At 50.1% G+C, this 18780-nt stretch overlaps 1 protein-coding gene across 1 annotated transcript in view; it reads left to right on the forward strand.

Annotated features, from left to right (window-relative positions):
- Positions 1-18780, forward strand: part of ZNF592 (zinc finger protein 592) — a 54044-nt gene that overhangs the window by 12687 nt on the left and 22577 nt on the right. The window contains exons 2-4 of the mRNA XM_079764053.1: positions 2063-2171; positions 8326-8408; positions 14969-17249. Of these exons, the coding sequence (XP_079620179.1) occupies positions 14988-17249 (2262 nt within the window). The 5' untranslated portion in view covers positions 2063-2171; positions 8326-8408; positions 14969-14987. The remainder of the gene's footprint in view (positions 1-2062; positions 2172-8325; positions 8409-14968; positions 17250-18780) is intronic.

Raw genomic sequence — 18780 nt, forward strand, 5'->3', positions numbered from 1 at the left:
GGAGGGGCCGCTTGGTCCTTGGGGGCCTGAAGGAGTCTGGGCTCCGGTCTTGGCCCCGCCCCCCCACCGGCCAGTTCCTTGTGCGGTGGGAATCACGTTGGGTAAACTGTAAAGCTCCTATAAATCAACGCATGTACAGGGGTAGGGTGACCCGGGAGGAGCGGCCTGGTGCCCAGGTGTGCCAGCTCCGCGCTGCAGCCAAGCCTGTTAGCTGGGTACAAGAGACGGTCCGGATAACCTGGCAGAGGCCAGTGGCCGCGGGAGCCAAGGTTAACCTGGAAGAAATCCCCGGGCACGCTCGCTCATTGGAGAGGCTCAGAGCCGACTCGGGACATCAGATCTGAGACACCTCGGCCGCGGCCCCGGGCTCTGACTTTTGTCCTCATTTGGACAGCACAGTGTCTGCTTGTCAGTTTATATTTTGAAATGTGAAGGTCGAAATAAGAGGGGGAAAAACTTCAGGAGGAAAAAAGTCTTTTCTGTTTCTCTTCTGTGGAATTGGGATCATCGGTTTTTGTCCCTTCCCCTCTAGATTCTTCCGTTAATATTGTCTATCTCTCTCTTTAGAATCCAAACTAAATTCTGGTTTGTCAAAGTTGAGACAGAAATGAAGTTCAGCGAGGGATGCAGGAATAGGATTCGAGTGAACAGAATTAGGAATGAGGCTTTTTAGTTTGACATTTGTGGGTCCAGGTACCCGATGGACCCTTCAGCAGGTCCCCCCCAAACCCCCTTCCCAACCCCACTGGCTGATTAAACTGGAACCTGGGGCTGTGGCCAAGCTTCGGTTGTTTGCAAAGTGCGCGAGGTGACCCTGATGTTCAGCTAGAGTTCAGGACCACCTAGTTGTTGTTCTTTTTCTGTTATTATTATTTTTTAATCCTCACCCTAGGATTTTTTCCATTGATTTTTAGAGAGAGGGAAAGACAGAGAGAAACATCGATGTGAGAGAAACACATTGATTGGTTGCCTCCTGCCCTGCACATGCCCCGACCAGGGCCCGGGCCGGGGAGGAGCCTGCAACCGAGGCGCATGCCCTTGACCAGAATCGAACCCGGGACCCTTTGCTCCGAAGGCCGATGCTCTATCCACTGAACCAAACCGGTTAGGGCTAGTTGTTGTTTTAGTTTATTTATTGCTTTTAGAGAGAGAGAAGAAAGGAGGGAGACATCGATTTGTTGTTCTACTTATTTATGCCTTCATTGGTTGATTCTTGTATGTGCCCTGACTGGGGATCGAACCCGCAACGTTGATGGATGGGGACGACCCTCTAACCAACTGAGCTACCCGGCCAGGGCAGAGGACCGCCTCGTTTTAAAAATGGGTTCTGCCAGTTTTTCCCTTGTCTTCTCTCACTTGCCTCCCCTCCTCAGTGCTGACCCTTCCCTGCCTCTCCCCACCTGTGACGTTCCCCCGCTTACCGGTCCCTTGGTCCGTGCCCACTCCTCGACCCTGTGCTTCCTCTGCTTCAGCAGGCTTCTGAGCACTGGAGAGTGAGCTGTGTGGAGCGCACAGCGCCCCTCATTTACCTTGTCCCTGTCCCTTGTGCATGCTTCTAATCAGCCTGACCGTTAGGGGTTCGGCAGTCTGATGGGACACTCTGAAAAACTGTCTGGCTTGCTGGCCACTGAGGTTGGTGGCATAATAATGAACAAACACGTGTTTGCTGTGTTTAAGACATTGTCGTAACAGCTTTACAAATGTTAACTCATTTAATCTCCATAACACTCGCTTATATGCGGGGACACAGACACAGATGGGAAGAGAGCTGCTCAAGGTCACATGGCTAGAAAGTAGTCGATCCGGGATTTGAACCCAGGTTGAGGCTGCACTGCGAACCTCCACACTGGGCGGGGGAAGGAGGGAAAGTCTGGGGCTGGGACACGGTTTGTCTTTGACTACATTTGGGGCCTGCATTGAATTTATGTTGGAGATTTTTCTCAGGGTTTGACTTACACTATTATTATTACTATTATTATTATCATCATCATCATCATCTTAACCTACTTTAACATTTACCTTCAGGCCTAATTAAAAGACGTTTTTCTTTTTCTTTCTGGAGGTGGTGTTTGGTCACTAAACCATGTGCCTAGGTGGAAGTGACTCCTTTCTCCACGGCTCTGCACCCCCAGCAACGCTCACCACACCCTTGTTTGGAGAGCCTCACTGAGGTATGCAGTCCAGGCTGACCTGGGCCGGCCTTCAAGAGCTGAGAGTTTGGACGCAAGTGATTTTGTTGTTGTTGTTGTTGTTGCTGTTCCTTGGTAGTTATTATTTTAAATTATAGCCAAACATACATAACGGAGTTGAGCATGCTAACCTTTTTCAGCACTGTTCAGTGGCATTAAGAACATTCACCTTGTTGTGAACCATCACACCACTATCCACTTCCATTACCATTTCATCTTCCCCCACATAAACCCTGTGCTCATTGACCATGAACTCTCCCTGCCCTGGCCGGTGTGGCTCAGTTGGTTGAGCGGCATCCCATGCACCAAGAGGTCTCCAGTTCGATTCCTGGTAGGGTGTATGTCAGGGTTGCAGGCTCGATCCCTAGTCGGGGGCATGCAGGAGGCAGCCAGTCGATGGTTCTTCCCCCGCCCTTACTTCTCTATCGAAAATCAATAAAAACATATTCTTTAAAAAACAACAATAAAGAAACATTAACTCCTCCTGCTCTCTCCCAGTATACTCCTGGTTGTATGAATTTGACCACTCTAGGTACCTCGTATAAGTGCAGTCACACAGGACTTGGCCTTTCGGGACTGGCTTATTTCCCTTAGCACAGTGGTCGGCAAACTCATTAGTCAACAGAGCCAAATATCAACAGGACAACGATTGAAATTTCTTTGGAGAGCCGAAAACCGACTTCTGCGCATGGGCCACGAAGTTTCAATCGCACTGTACGTGCGCGCCCGTATGTGGTATTTTGTGGAAGAGCCACACGCAAGGGGCCAAAGAGCCGCATGTGGCTCGCGAGCCACACAGTTTGCCGACCACTGCCTTAGCAGAATGTCCTGGAGGTTTTCCCACAGTGTAGCATGTGTCAGATCTTTATTCCTTTTTAAGGTTGAATAATATTCCCCTGTCTGTTTATAGCACACTGATGACCCATTCATTTTTTGATGGATAGTCTGTTTGATCCCACCTTTTGTCTATTGTGACTAATGCCGCTCTGAATATGGTGTACAAATACCTCTGAGACCCCGCTTCCAGTTCTTTTGGGTCTATCCCCGGAAGTGGAATTGCTAGATCATATGGTAAATTCTATGTTTAATTATTTTTGAGAAACCACCATGCTGTTTTCCATAGTGTCTGAACCATTTAATATTTCCACCAGCAATGAATGGGGATTCCAATATCTCCACAACTTCACTGACACTTGTTAGTTTCTGGGGTTTTTTAAAAATCCTCATCCGAGGATATTTTTCCATTGATTTTTAGAGGAAGTGGAAGACAGAAGGAAAGAGAGAGAAACATCGATGTGAGAGAAAGACATCGATTGGTTGCCTCCTGCACGAGCTCCAACGAGGGCCCAGGAGGAGCCTGCAACCAAGGTACGCACCCTTGACCAGAATCAAACCTGGGACCCTTTGGTCAGCAGGCCGACGGCTCTATCCACTGAGCCAAACCGGCTATTTTCATTTTTGTTTTTTAAATAATAATAGTCACCCTAATGGGTGTGACCTTGGTGATTATCTAGATGGACCCACGGTATCCACTAAACAAGGGTCTGGTGCCTGTTGTGCTTACATGTACAAACGTAGAGAAGAGAAGATGATAAACCTCCATGGACTCCTCACCCAGATCAACGGTTATCAGTTCAGGGCCAATCCTGCTGCATTTGTGTCCTCCCTCCCTGCCCTCTGCCTCTTGCCCTGCGCTATTTTGAGGCAGTTCCCAGACATCACATTGTTGTATCTGTAAGCATTTCACCCTGTGTCTTAAAGACACAGGGCTTTCATATTCCATTTTGTCTGATGGTAGAAGGGCACATAGGGGTGTTTCTTTGGATATTATTCCCTGTCATCCCCTAGGGCAGTGGTCGGCAAACTCATTAGTCAACAGAGCCAAATATCAACAGGACAACGATGGAAATTGCTTTTGAGAGCCAAATTTTTTAAACTTAAACTTCTTCTAACACCACTTCTTCAAAATAGACTCGCCCAGGCCGTGGTATTTTGTGGAAGAGCCACACTCAAGGGGCCAAAGAGCCGCATGTGGCTCGCGAGCCGCAGTTTGCCGACCACTGCCCCAGGGTCACTGGGAACATATACAAGTGGGAACATGTGTGGGCACCTGTCTCCACTCTGGGTTGTTGGTGCGAGGCTGCCCGGCTGGGGCCCTGCTTTCCTGCCGAAGGCCGACTGCCCTGAGGTCTGAGCAACCATCATGACAGAGCCCACCTGGGTCTCAGTTCAGAAGGGAAGGAGGGAAGGAGGGAGAGAGGGATGAGGAAGAGGCTGAGAGAGAAGGAGGAGGGAGGGATGAGCAGGCATGGAGAAAGGGATGGGGACAGAAAGGCATGGGAAGGAGAAGTGTGTGGAGTTATGAGAAAGAGAGAAAAAGAGAACACCTGAGAGAGAAACTCTTTTAAATCTTCACTCGAGGATATTTTTTCATTGCTTTTCAGAGAGAGTGGAAGAGAGAGGGAAAGACAGAGAGAAACATTCATGTGAGAGAAACACATCGATTGGTTGCCTCCTGCATGCTCCCTGACCAGGGCCAGGGAGGAGCCTGCAACCGAGGTACGTGCCCTTGACCAGAATCAAACCCGGGACTCTTGGGTCCGCAGGTTGACGCTCTATCCACTGAGCCAAATTGGCTAGGGCTGGGAGAGAAATTCTACCAGCTGCTAAACTCCTGCTGAAGTCATCTAAGGGAACCACAGAGATACCCAGGACTAATAGCATGTTCCTTGTGTCCCCTCAAACCTCTGATTTTGGAATCTGTGGGAGTGTAGCTCACCTGTGGTGATGAGACTGGGGGCTCACTGGGTGCACCAGACACATGGGTGACAGCTGGGGACGGAGTGGTCCCACGGCACCGCCGCCTTCTCTTTCCTGGGCCCTCTGCTCAGGGAGTGGAGGCGTGGTTCCCAGCAGGCCCGAGGCTACTGGCTTCTTGCTTAAATTCAGGAGTCCCCACCCCTAAGAGATGATGCTTTTACAGAGTTCAGCGGGAGAGGCTCCTCAAGGATGATGTGGAAACAAGAGGTGTCCTATCCCCCTTTTTGCCTCAGGCTCTGGGTCTTGTTCCCCTCGAACAAAGTGCGGTGCCCAGTGAATGCTGGGATCTGTTCCCCATTAATGAAAGGTAATGGAGGCACCAGTTATAGAGTGTCTGTCTATCTCTCAGTTTTCAGCTCTATTTATTTTTTTAAATAATGTCTTTTTAAAATAGTATATTTTTTATTAATTTCAGAGAGGAAGGAAGAGGGAGAGATAGAAACATCCATGATGAGAGAGAATCATTGATCGCATGCCTCCTGCACACCCCACAATGGGGATTGAGCCCGCAACCCGGGCACGTGCGCTTGACTGGAATTGAACCTGGGACCCTTCAGTCTGCAGGCTGACGCTCTATTCACTGAGCCAAACCGGCTAGGGCTTCTCAGCTCTATTTAAACTTTGTTGCCTGTACCTAGTTTCCACTTGCAGCAGCTCATTCAGCTGTACGGTCCTATCCCCTTTTCTTTCTTTTTATCTTTTTAAAAATATAATTACTCTATTGAGATATAATTCACATGGCATATAATTCACTCATTTAGTGTGTACCATTCAGTGGTGTTTAGTATATTCACAGAGTTGTATCCCCTTTTCTTAAGACTCAAGACCACCCCAAGCCCTCTTCTTCCTGTGGCTCTCAGAGCCAGCCTTCTCTCTCCTCTGGTGTCACACAGATCCCATCCTCAAGACACATGGCCTTATTGTGGGGACGCTGGCCAGCAGGCACTTTCCACCATTAAAATATTTAACGTAATCACCCTGCAGGAGCCCAGGACTCAGGCAGGTGCTCCTCAGGTAGCCCCTTTCCCGCTGGCAAGGCCCCATCACGACTCAAGGTCTCTTTATTTATAGCAACATTTTAAAGGCTAAACACAAATAACACTGCAAATTTGCCAACTGCCTGACTGGTAATGAACCTGCTCAGGACTCTGTGGCTATCCTTGAACAATCTTCGTTCTGGACAGATGAGCCTGTCAAGTCACTGTCCCTTCCTCATGGCGGGTTCCCTTCCAGTAAACACACAGGAGCTCTAAACAGACAAAGAAATGAGCAATTACAGGGGTGGGCAAAAGTAGGTTTACAGTGGTGAGTACGTGAAGCACAGAGTTTATTCTTGTATTATTAAGTGTTAGTTATTGCATTATTTGTTTGAGCACTTACGAGATTGTACCTCAGTGCACTGTGCCACTGTGACATTCTTTTGAGTTATAAAACTACTAGAAGCCCAATGCATGAAGATTCGTGCAAGAATGGGCCTGCCTTTCCCTGGCTGCCGGCACAGCCTTTCCGCTCCAGCCCTGGAGCCGCCACTTTCCACTCTGGCCCTGGAGCCACCTCTTTCCGCTCCGGCCCCGCCTTCCCACACTGCCCAGAGGCCTTGAGTGGCTGGGGTGGTGCGGACCGCCTGTGTCGTTGCCATGCATATGCAAATTAACCCGCCATCTTTGTTGGGTTAATTTGTATACTCACTCCTGGTTGGCCGGTGGGTGTCACGAAGGTATGGTCTATTTGCATCTTTCTCTTTTATTAGTGTAGATTGTCATAATCGTAACCTGCACATCTTTTTCCATACAAACAACTGTAAGCCTACTTTTGCCCACCCTGTATATAACAGGCCCGTTGATGGTAAATGCTGTGAAGAAAAATAAGGCGGATTAAAGGGGCAGAGATTGATGGTGGGCTGGGGAGTGGTACAGTGGTCAGAAGACCGTAAGACCTGGTGATATTTGAGTAAAGACCTGAGGGAGCGAGGAGTGAGCCCATGAGGCCTGCGGGGAAGGACATCTCAAGCAGAGGGAGTATTAAGTGCAAGGGCTCTGAGCAGGTGCCCAGCGTGCCTGGGGAGCAGCAGGGGGCCTGTGCACACCTGGAGCGGATGGGGTGACCGAGGGACAGGAGGGCCGTTAGATCACCCACCGGGCAGGTCGGGGTACAGACTGGGTTTACTCTGTGTGACACAGGGGAAGGGTTTGAAGGGTTTGAGGACAGGAAGAACATGGCCTGATGGGAGTTTAAAGGCAGTGCTCTAGCTGCTTTGTGGAGCGTGAAGAGAGGAGGCAAAGGTGGGGGCCAGCAGGCCAGTCCGCAGGCTGTCGGGGACCCAGGGGAGAGAAAGTGGTGGCAGAGCTCATTAGAAAGGGCTGGTTTGGATGCAGTTTGAGGCGAGGCGGTTTCAGAGGATTTGCGTGTGGCTCAGATGACGGGTCGGAGGAGAGAACTCAAGGATGTCAAAGTTTTGGCCTAAGCCATTGCAAGGATGGAGTTGTCACTTCCTGAAATGAGGAATCCTGGGAGGAAATTGAGGCTTAGATTTTGGACATAGTAGGTGTGGGATGCCTATCCGTGTAGAAATCCACAGGGATACTAATTAATAATTTAGTGAGGGCCTGTGGAGGGATTATGAAATAGCAGACGGCAGAACGTTTTACTGAAATAACTGCAGTAAAGGTAGAGAACCAGGCTGTGAGGAGGAAGAAGTGAAGCAAGCACAGGGAGGGTGAGGGGGCTTGTGCTGGGCGGGAGGCCCCTTCCTTCCATCGTGTGGGACGCTTGTGCCCTGGGGGAGCCTTCTGGTCCCGCAGATGTGCGGCTACGGGTGTGCCCAGCAGGCTGGGCGGGGACTGGAGAACAGGGTCTGGGCCTTCCCTCTTGTCCTCAGTGCCAGCTGTCAGTCTTGGCACCTGGTAAAGGTTTGGAGGGTGACCCTCCCTTTCTGAGCCCCAGTTCTCCATGTGTAAGATGCAGAGGTAGACTAGACCAGTGCACTGTGATCAGGTGGGAAGCTTAAAAAATGCAGGGATTGCCGTGCTCTGTGGTTGAGTGTCAACCTATGAACCAGGAGGTCAGGGTTCGATTCCTGGTCAGGGCACATGCCTGGGTTGCAGGCTCGGTCCCCAGTGTGGGGAGTGCAGGAGGCAGCCGATCAATGATTCTCTCTCATCATTGATGTTTCTATCTCTCCCTCTCCTTCCTCTCTGAAATCAATAATTAAAAAAAAAAAAAATGCAGGGGTCCATCCCAGACCTACTGAGTCAGAATTTCCAGCTGGGAGCTGGGAGCCGGGACTGTATCTCAATCACGTGTTCTTCTTTTGCAGTCGGTGCAGCAGTGGTCCCCAGACGGGGGTCCGGGAGCCACCGGACCAGATACCTCCTGAGGCCCCTCCAGCTCCAGTGTCCTGTGAGTCTCGTCAGAGTGCTTGCAGGATCAGTCTGTTGTTGGGACGTGGGATTTTCGGTTGGGGTGGGAGGGCCTGGAGGGGGAGAGGAGAAGCTGCCTCTGGGTGAAGGTGAAGGTGAAGGGCACCCGGGGCAGGGGCATCCGCCAGGGGTTTGGAGAGGCCTAGGAATCGACCCGGGAGGACTAGGGGACCTTTTTTCTTTTCTTTTTCTTTTCCATGTCCTTTGGTCCAGCTCAAGTTTCTCCCTTCTCTCCCACCCATGGATGCAGTGTCTCTCTGTGGTCTGTGTTCCAGCCACAGTCGCAACAGAAGCCCCTGCAGGTCACGGGCGCGGCGGCTGACCTCGTGCCTGCTTGCTCAGTCTCTTGCCCCTCGCCAGCTTCCACTCCTGGGAGAAGCTCCTCCACCTGGCAGCCACCGCAAGCCCTTCCTTCTGGCCCCAGCTTCTGCTGAGTAATTTCTCTTCCTCCCTCCCTTCGTCCCTCCCCTCTGTCCCTCGCCCTCACCCCATCTCTTTCTTTCAGTCTATCTCTGTCTGTCTGTCTGTCTCTCACACTTGAGTCATTCTTTGCTCTCTTGCCCCTGCTATGTTTCTTCTTCTAAAATGCAAAGCTGAGGGCAACTTTTCATTTACCTACTTTTTAATATATACATATACATATATATGTATATATATGTATGTGTGTGTGTGTGTATATATACATATATGTATGTATATATTAAAAAGTAGGTAATTAAATATATATGTATTTAATTGATTTCAGAGAGAGGAATGGAGAGGGAGAGAGAGATAGAAACATCAATGATGAGAGAGAATCATTGATCGGCTGCCTCCTGCACGTCCCCTACTGGGGATTGAGCCCGCACCCAGGCATCTGCCTTGACCGGGAATTGAACCGTGATCTCCTGGTTCATAGGTTGATGCTCAACCACTGAGCAACACCGGCCGGGCTCATTTACCCATTTTTAAATCCTTAGCCATTGAACCCAGATGATATACATATATGTAAGCCATATTCTGTTGGGGGAGCAGGGTAAAGAGTTCACCCACAGGTCCTAAAACACACGTACACGGGTCCTTTCTTCTAGTCCTGAGCCAACAAACAGTCACCAGTTCAAGGAACCTTACTCTTGTTGTCTCATAGCCCAGGGCCTCTTCGTCACTCGGCTCTCACTTTCTTTCTTTCTTTTTTTTTTTTTTTTTAATATATTTTATTGATTTTTTACAGAGAGGAAGGGAGAGGGATAGAGAGTTAGAAACATTGATGAGAGAGAAACATCGATCAGCTGCCTCTTGCCCGCAACCAAGGTACATGCCCTTGACCGGAATCGAACCTGGCACCTTTCAGTCCGCAGGCCGACGCTCTATCCACTGAGCCAAACCGGTTAGGGCTCGGCTCTCACTTTCACAGTGTAAATCTGTGACGAGCTGTTTGCCTCCTTGTCTCAGTAAGCACTATTCTCTGTACCGATCAGATTTTTCTTAATGCTTTCAGGGTGCGCTCCTCATGTCCAGTTATTGAAAGTTTATTCATCTACTATTGCTGAACTTAATATTGCTAAGAAAAAAAAAAAGACAACCAAGTTTAATGTTATTTAAAATTTAAAAGCTTCAATACTAAGGGAATGAAAGCTCATCGGTGTAGTGACATTTCTTGTTCTTAGTTCCTCAGAGCCTTTTATTATTTTTATTTCTCAATTTGAGTAAGTGTGGTCATTTTCACATTTATATCGTTTATCTGTAACAACTTCCATATGTTTTCTGACTAATGGATCAAGTTGTCTTTTGTCTGCATCTTTTATTTCAAGCTTCAAGATGCTGCCCTCTTCTCCCTAGTATTTTGAGGTTTGATGGACAAACCTGTGCTTCGGTTATGCTTCCCCGTCCCCTAGATCTTCATTTCTGCAGAATAAAATAGAGTTCTGATTTTTAAGGCTCTCATCAGAAAGGTCTTCATCTACTTGATAGCCTCAGCATTTCTCAGACCCTCTGCCCAGCTCTGGTGCGTCTTTCTCAGCCTGTGGGTGCTGCAAACTGCACCGCACACTCAGGCCCGGGCCCTGCGAGGTACTGAACGAGGGCAGGATCACAGGTTTCATGTTGTTTCCAGGGTCCTTTTTGGTGATGCCCGGTGTGTTCTGGGCCTTTCGTGATGAGACATGCAACGTGGTGTCATCAGGAAACAGTCTAGGCTGATTATAAAATAATTGTGTTATAAATAATCCTGTATAATCATCTTTGCCATGTGCATATCACCTTCCTTAGGATATGTTTCTGGTAGTGGAATTATTGGGCCTTGTGTATGCATTACTAACTTGCTATGCTTTCTTGAGAGTGGGGGGGTTCAATAAGACATTTTTTACTTAAAAGTGAGGTCTCTCGGCGGCTGTCAACATGGATATATGTGTCACATGATGAACCTAAGTTAAGGCATGAAACACGATTGACGTAAAATTAGTGCGGGAGCCCTGGCCGGGTACCTCAGTTGGTTGGAGTGTCGTTCCTGCTAAAAGGTTGTGGATTTGATTTCCGTCCAGGGCCCATAGCTAGATTATGGGTTTGATCCCCGGTCGGAGTCTCTGATTGATGTTTCTGTCTTTCTCCTTTCTCTCTCCAAAACAAAAAACCAACTAACCAAACAAACAAAGAAACACAATATCCTCGGTGAGAATTAAAAAAAAAAAAGTTAGTGCTAGAGAATGCTTTGCAAGTGTTTTATAAGAAATAAATATTACTGTTTTAAGCCACAACAATTCTCTACTGAGGTTGAATCCTGGGAAATGAAAACCCCTGTGGGTCAGGGAACATCTGGAAACCTTGGTCAATTTGGTGAGCCAAAAGTGGTTTCTCATTATTTTAATTTAAATTTTTCTAATTTTATTAATAGACTTTTTCTTGATATTTTCTTTCTCTACTTTTATATTTTTATTGATTTTAGAGAGGAAGGAAAAGGGAGAGAGAGATAGAAACATCAATGATGAGAGAGAATCATTGATCCGCTGCCTCCTGCACACCTCCTACTGGGGTTCGAGCCTGAAACCCGGCATGTGCCCTTGACTGGAATCGAACCTGGGACCCTTCAGTCTGCAGGCTGATGCTCTATCCACTGAGCCAAACTGGCTAGGGCCAGGGTATATTTTGATTGATTTCTGCTTTCTACTTACAAACAGTGTGATAGTTTACAGCAAAGCTTAAAGAAATACAAATACTTAGGTACACAGTGAGTCCCATCACTGTTATTGATGACTAGTGTTTTGTGTTTTCCTTATAAGGGCAAAACAGAAATCAGGGCTGGATCTTGGGTTTTTATTTATTTATTTATTTTTAAATATATTTTATTGATTTTTTACAGAGAGTAAGAGAGAGGGATAGAGAGTTAGAAACATCGATGAGAGAGAAACATCGATCAGCTGCCTCTTGCACACCTCCTACTGGGGATGTGCCTGCAACCAAGGTACATGCCCTTGACCTGAATCGAACCTGGGACCCTTGAGTCCGCAGGCCGACGCTTTATCCACTGAGCCAAACCGGTTTTGGCTGGATCTTGGGTTTTTAAAAAGCATCAGCTATGCCCGAGCCGGTTATATGTATGTATGTATATGGCATCAGCTTTGGTATTTAAAATCCAAAGTTTATAAATGTTTCTCCTGCTGCTGATGTTGAGCTGCCACATCCTTTACTAGCTCTGATTTTCCTAGCAAAAGATATCTTATCTCACCTCCTACTGTTTTGAGCCAGTTCCTGAGATTTCTCTGTGCGGAGAACATTGCTTTCTTCTGATGTAACACTTCTCTGCTTCAAGAGTGAGACAATAGTAGGCTCCCCGCTATCTCCCCCTCGCACCGCCAACACCCCTCCTCCCCACATGCTCTCCCCAGCTCCTTAAAAAGACCAATCTCTCTGCCTTCCTCAATCTTTTTTCCTAGATAGTAAAACAATAAAAAGTAACAAAAATAAAAAGTGCGGCGGGGTAGGGTGGGAGGGGGCAAGCTTATAAAGCGAATATCACACGGGTGTTTCCATGGTATTGGGATGCCAAGTGTCACTGATACCCAGGATCTTGCTCCTGCTTATGGGCTCCAGGCACAGGCATTCAGCAAGCTACTCTGCCAACCCATATTCTGTATAGACCCGTGGTCGGCAAACTGCTGCTCTCGAGCCACATGAGGCTCTTTAGCCCCTTGAGTGTGGCTCTTCCACAAAATACCACGGCCTGGGCGAGTCTATGTTGAAGAAGTGGCATTAGAAGAAGTTTAAGTTTAAAAAATTTGGCTCTCAAAAGAAATTTCAATCGTCGTACTGTTGATATTTGGCTCTGTTGACTAATGAGTTTGCCGACCACTGGGATAGACAGTTCACTTCATTATTATCCACCATAACCAGGCGGCTTTCCAATGGGGCGGTTTTTATTTCCTGGGAACTCTTAAGCAGGCAGATGTGTTTTGTTGGTCGGAGGTTGGGAGGGGGGCAAGAAAGCAAACCTGCAAACCTGTTGATCCCCTGGGGCGGTAACAGGTGTACCTCCACCACGCCACCTGCTTCCCTGCGGTTCGGAGTGTTTTTTCTTTATTTTCCCATTTAAAAGTTATAAAAGCAGTCTATCTGCACAAAAAATTTTTTTGAAAAAATAACCCACCAGAAATCCTACCACCCTGTATAATTATTCTTTTTCTTTTAATCTTAACTCAAATGCAGACATCATTATAATCATAGTCTGACATGACATACCTGTTGTGTTTTTTTTTAACTTAACATTATAAGTAACTTTCCATGTTGCTATGTAGATGTCACAATTAGGATTTTTAAAAATTTGAATATATTGGGGTAACATTGGTTAATAACATTATGTAAATTTTAGGTGTATAGCTTTATAATACAACATCTGCATATTGCCTTGTGTGCTCCTCACCCAAAGTTTAGCCTCCTCCTGTTATTGTATATTTGACCCCCTTTACTCTCTTCCCCCCCACTTCCCTCTGGTAACCTCCATTCTGTTATCTGTATCTATGAATTCGTTGATTTTTTTTTTTTTTAGAAATAATTTATTTTTATTTCAGAGAGGAAAGGGAGGGAGAGATAGAAACATCAATGATGAGATTGATTGGCTGCCTCCTACACGCCCCCTACTGGGGATTGAGCCTCTAACCCGGGCCTGTGCCTTGACCAGGAATTGAACCGTGACCTCCTGGTTCATAGGTTGACACTCAACCACTGAGCCATGGAGGCCGGGCTGTTTGTTTTATATGCTCCATAAAAGTGAAATTGGGTTCTTGTCCTTTTTTGTCTTCCTTGTTTCACTTAGCATAGGACTCATGATCCATGCATGTTGTCACAAATGGCAGTGTTTCTTTAATCTTTCTTTGGCTGAGTAGTATTCCACTGTGTACATGTAGCATATCTTCCTTATCCAGTCATCTGTGGAAGGACACTTAATATAATTAGAATTTTTAAAAAAAACTTACACTGTACATGGATTTTTTGTTTGTTTGTTAATCCTCACCCGAGGATATTTTTTCCATTGATTTTTAGAGACAGTGGAAAGGAGGAGGAGAGACAAAGAGAGAGAAACATCGATGTGAGAGAGACAGGTCGATTGGTTGCCTCCTCTGTGTGTCAGTGAGATGCTGAAGCAGATGCAGGATTCATAGGCTGAGCAGGGGAGGCAGTGAGGTGAGTTTTTCTTCCTCTCTCTGGCAGGTTTGAGCTAGCCAGCTCCGAGTTCCACCAAGTGGGAGTGTCATAGGGATTTCCTCACCTCTGTTGTGATAGTTCTGTAGCTCTGCTTCTCCAGATGATGAAGGAAACAGGTGGATTTTCTTTTCCTTGTATATTAAGTTAAAATGAAATTCAAGGCTCTTCCCAAACCGTTCCTGGCCGATTTGATAACTACGTGGCACTTTAAGAGTCACCCTGCCCCTCAGGTTCAGTGGTCTATTCACCAACCAATAACAGTTTTAGAGAGAAAATGAAGGAATTAAGTAGATGCTGACTAGAATAAAAAAATACCAAGGGAATAATATAATTTTCTAGCGCGTACTTATGATTGAAATTTATGCAGCAAGAAACCAGAGTTATACAAAGCCAGTGATAACTGCGAGTAAATTAGCAGAACTTATAGCCACGGCACATATGTGAACCAGAAGTTTTCTAAAGAAGGGAGGTGCTGAGCCACGCCTTTTCTCCGGGGGCTGGGTGATTGACTTTGCCAATACACATGACCATGGAGATGATGTTCCCTGACAGGTGGAGGGAGTGTGCTACGCCTGCGCCTCTTGGCTGTGCAACCAGCCAGGAATTTCTAGGTGTTGAGGTGTAAGGCCTGCCAGGCTTGTCACTGCATATAAACACCCCCCCCTCCTCGCCCCTCCCTCGCTGTCTCTAGCCTTTTGGAAACCTGTTGGGGTGAAGCACAAGTGTGTGACTTCCCAGAGTGTGGGGGTTCGTGCGTGGGCATGCTGGCTGTGTGTGTGTGAGTGTGGTGGGTGTGCAAAGAAGATGACGCTGGGCGGAGTCCAGCAGGAGCCTGGTGACCAGATCTCTTCTCTGTTTCTGTCATAGCCCTTGCCGGCGCCCAGCCATGGGGGATATGAAAACTCCAGATTTCGATGACCTTCTGGCTGCCTTTGACATCCCAGACCCCACCAGCCTCGATGCCAAGGAGGCGATCCAGACCCCCAGCGAGGAGAATGAGAATCCCCTCAAGCCTCCGGGCATGTGTATGGATGACAGTGTGTCCTTGTCTCACTCGGGGTCATCCTCAGACGTGCCTGCCGTGAGTGTCATTGTCAAGAACACCAGCCGCCAGGAGTCCTTCGAGGCGGACAAAGACCACATCGCTCCCAGCCTCCTGCACAATGGCTTCCGGGGCCCGGACCTGCCTGCGGAGGCCCACAGCCTGGGCCACAACTGCGGGAAGTTTGACTCCGCTTTCATGAACGGAGACAGTGCCAGGAGTTTCCCGGGCAAGCTGGAACCTTGCAAGTCAGAGCCACTACCCACCTTTAGCCAGTTCAGTCCGATCTCCAGCCCAGAGTCCGAGGATGCCATCAAAGATAACGGCTTTGGGCTGAAGCCCAAGCACTCCGACAGCTACTTCGCGCCCCCTCCCGGGTGCGGGCCTGTCGGGGGCCCAGTCCTGGAGGCTCTGGCTAAGTTTCCAGTCCCCGAGCTGCATATCTTCGATCACTTCTGCAAGAAAGAGCCCAAGCCAGAGCCCCTGCCCTTGGGGAGCCAGCAGGAACATGAGCGCGGGGCGCAGAAGGCGGCGGAGCCCCACAAGGAGCTGGATGCCAGTCGCTTCTTTGGGGACGCTTTGGAGTTCAACAGTCACCCTGGCAACAGTATTGCAGAGCCCAAGGGGCTCGCCGCCGAGCTCGGCTCCTGCTCGTCCGTGCCCCCGCGGCAGCGGCTCAAGCCGGCTCATTCCAAGCTGTCCTCTTGTGTTGCAGCCTTGGTGGCCCTGCAGGCCAAAAGGGTCGCCAGTGTCCCCAAGGAGGACCTTCCAGGCCACACCAAGGACCCCGCAGGGCCCACGAAAGAGGGCTCCAGAGGCAGCCCCAAAATGCCCAAGTCACCAAAGAGCCCCCGGAGCCCTCTGGAGGCCGCTAGGAAAAGTATGAAGCCATCCGACAGCCCCCGGAGCATCTGCAGCGACAGCAGCAGCAAGGGCTCCCCTTCGGTGGCCGCCAGCTCCCCACCGGCGATCCCCAGAGTCAGGATCAAAACCATTAAGACATCATCGGGGCAAATCAAACGGACCGTCACAAGGATCCTGCCAGACCCAGACGATCCCAGTAAGTCCCCCGCTGGGTCACCTCTAGGGAGTGCCACTGCCGAGGCCCCGAGCGAGGGGCCCGAGGACGAGGTCGCTGCCCTGCCTGTCGCCGCCGAGCCCTTTCCCGAGGCGGGCACAGATGCAGGGAGCCCTCAGGGCGACAGGAAAGGGCTTGAGAGCGTGACCAAGGCCAGTGAATCCCCGTCTCCCAGCTGTGGCTCTGGGCCCCGGGCCCCGAAGGGGGCCGCCCCGGGCCCCCAGGCGGGCAAGAAGCAGCAGCAGAGCATCGCGCTGCAGGCGTCCACCCCGGCCTCGGCCAACCTCCTGCCCAAAGCCGTGCACCTGGCCAACCTGAACCTGGTCCCCCACAGCGTGGCCGCCTCGGTCACGGCCAAGTCCTCGGCGCAGCGACGGAGCCAGCCACAGCCCACGCAGATGTCCGTGCCCCTGGTGCACCAGGTGAAAAAGGCCGCCCCGCTGGTCGTGGAGGTCTTCAACAAGGTCCTCCACAGCTCCAACCCCGTGCCCCTGTACGCGCCCAACCTCAGCCCGCCCGCGGACAGCAGGATCCACGTGCCCGCCAGCGGGTACTGCTGCCTGGAGTGCGGGGACGCGTTTGCCTTGGAGAAGAGCCTGGGCCAGCACTACAGCCGGCGGAGCGTCCACATCGAGGTGCTGTGCACGCTCTGCTCGCAGACGCTGGTCTTCTTCAACAAGTGCAGCCTGCTGCGCCACGCCCGCGACCACAAGACCAAGGGGCTCGTCATGCAGTGCTCGCAGCTGCTCGTCAAGCCCATCTCCGCGGACCAAATGTTCGCGGCGGCCCCCGCGAACTTGAACTCGGCCCCGCTGGCCCCGGCCGCGGCCTCCCCGCCCCCGCCCTCCCCCAAACACGGCCCCGCCTCGGACAAGGCCAGCGCCACCATTCCAGCTTTGCCGCTCTACCCAGACCCCGTGCGGCTCATCCGGCACGGGGTCAAGTGTCTCGAATGTCACAAGCAGATCCGCGACCACACGGTCATGGCGGCACATTTCCAGAGGACGACGGAGAAGTCCGAGGGGCTGGTGAGTGACCCTTCCTGGGGCGGGTGGCGGGCCCTGGTTCCCACGGGCTCCGTGTTGGGCCGGGAGAGAGAAGAGAAGCTCATCGGTGGGGGCAGTGGTGGCATCTTAGTCTTCGAACAGGATGTTGGCTTGACGGTTAGCCACCTGCTTGAATAGATGGTGTTTGCTGAGAAAAGTGTCCCGCCCGCCGAAATCGGTTTGGCTCAGTGGATAGAGCATCGGCCTGCGGACTGAAGGGTCCCGGGTTCGATTCCGGTCAAGGGCATGTACCTGGGTTGTGGGTACATCCCCAGTAGGAGGTGTGCAGGAGGCAGCTGATCGATGTTTCTGACCCTCTATCCCTCTCCCTTCCTCTCTGTAAAAAAATCAATAAAATATATTAAAAAAATAAAAAAGTGTCCCGCCCACAGCTGACGGGCAGCCCTGAAGAGTGGGTGAGTCTTTTTTTTTTTTTTAATATACTTTATTGATTTTTTACAGAGAGGAAGGGAGAAGGATAGAGAGTTAGAAACATCGATGAGAGAGAAACATCGATCAGCTGCCTCCTGCACACCCCCTACTGGGGATGTGCCCGCAACCAAGGTATATGCCCTTGACCGGAATCAAACCTGGGACCCTTGAGTCCGCAGGCCGACGCTCTATCCACTGAGCCAAACCGGTTTCGGCGAGTGGGTGAGTCTTTATATGGACGTGCCCCAAAGTTCACTCAGCTCCCGCTCCCGTGGGCTGTCAGCGCCCCTCGTCAGGCCCGGGCTAGGTCTCTGCTGGACGGTGCCTGTCTCTGGCAGGTGTCTGGGCAGGACTCAGGGCCGAGGGAGTGTGACCCTGCCCTGCGCCTCGGCCTGTCCTCCTCAGAACCATCCTTGACTGCGTGCTGCCCGCCGTGGACGCGGCTCTTTGGGCAGAATCCGTGGTGGAAAGTGCAGGCGGGCCTGTGTCAGGGCTGACGTGGAAGGAGGCGCAGCAGGCTGACCTGTGGGCCTCTTCCTTCCATCGTGTTCTCAGCCCTCTAGGAAAGCCGCTGTGCTTGTCTGCTCCCCGTCCTTGGTTATGTTTGACAAGATCTGGCTTTATTTAAAAAAAAAAAAAAAAAAAAGGCATCTGTGCTGAGAATACCCTTTGGCATCCTCTGTGCCCGTGGCTGTCTGAGTTAGCAACGCCCGGGGCTCCAGACGTCTCCAGAAGGCTCTTTTCCTCCGCCTCCATGGGGAAGGAGTCTCTTCTGACCTAGCCAAGCCCACCCCTCACCAGCTTCCCTCAGCCAGGGCTGCAGAGCTTGGGGCGAAAGTACAGTAGCTTCTTTTTAAAAAAAAAATATATTTTATTAATTTTTTACAGAGAGGAAGGGAGAAGGATAGAGAGTTAGAAACATCAATGAGAGAGAAACATCGATCAGCTGCCTCCTGCACACCCCCCGACTGGGGATGTGCCCGCAACCAAGGTACATGCCCCTGACCGGAATCGAACCCGGGACCCTCCAGTCTGCAGGCCGACGCTCTATCCACTGAGCCAAACCGGTTTCGGCAGTAGC

The sequence above is a fragment of the Cnephaeus nilssonii genome, assembly GCF_951640355.1.
Source record: "Cnephaeus nilssonii genome assembly, chromosome: 24".
NCBI classification, from domain to species: domain Eukaryota; kingdom Metazoa; phylum Chordata; class Mammalia; order Chiroptera; family Vespertilionidae; genus Cnephaeus; species Cnephaeus nilssonii.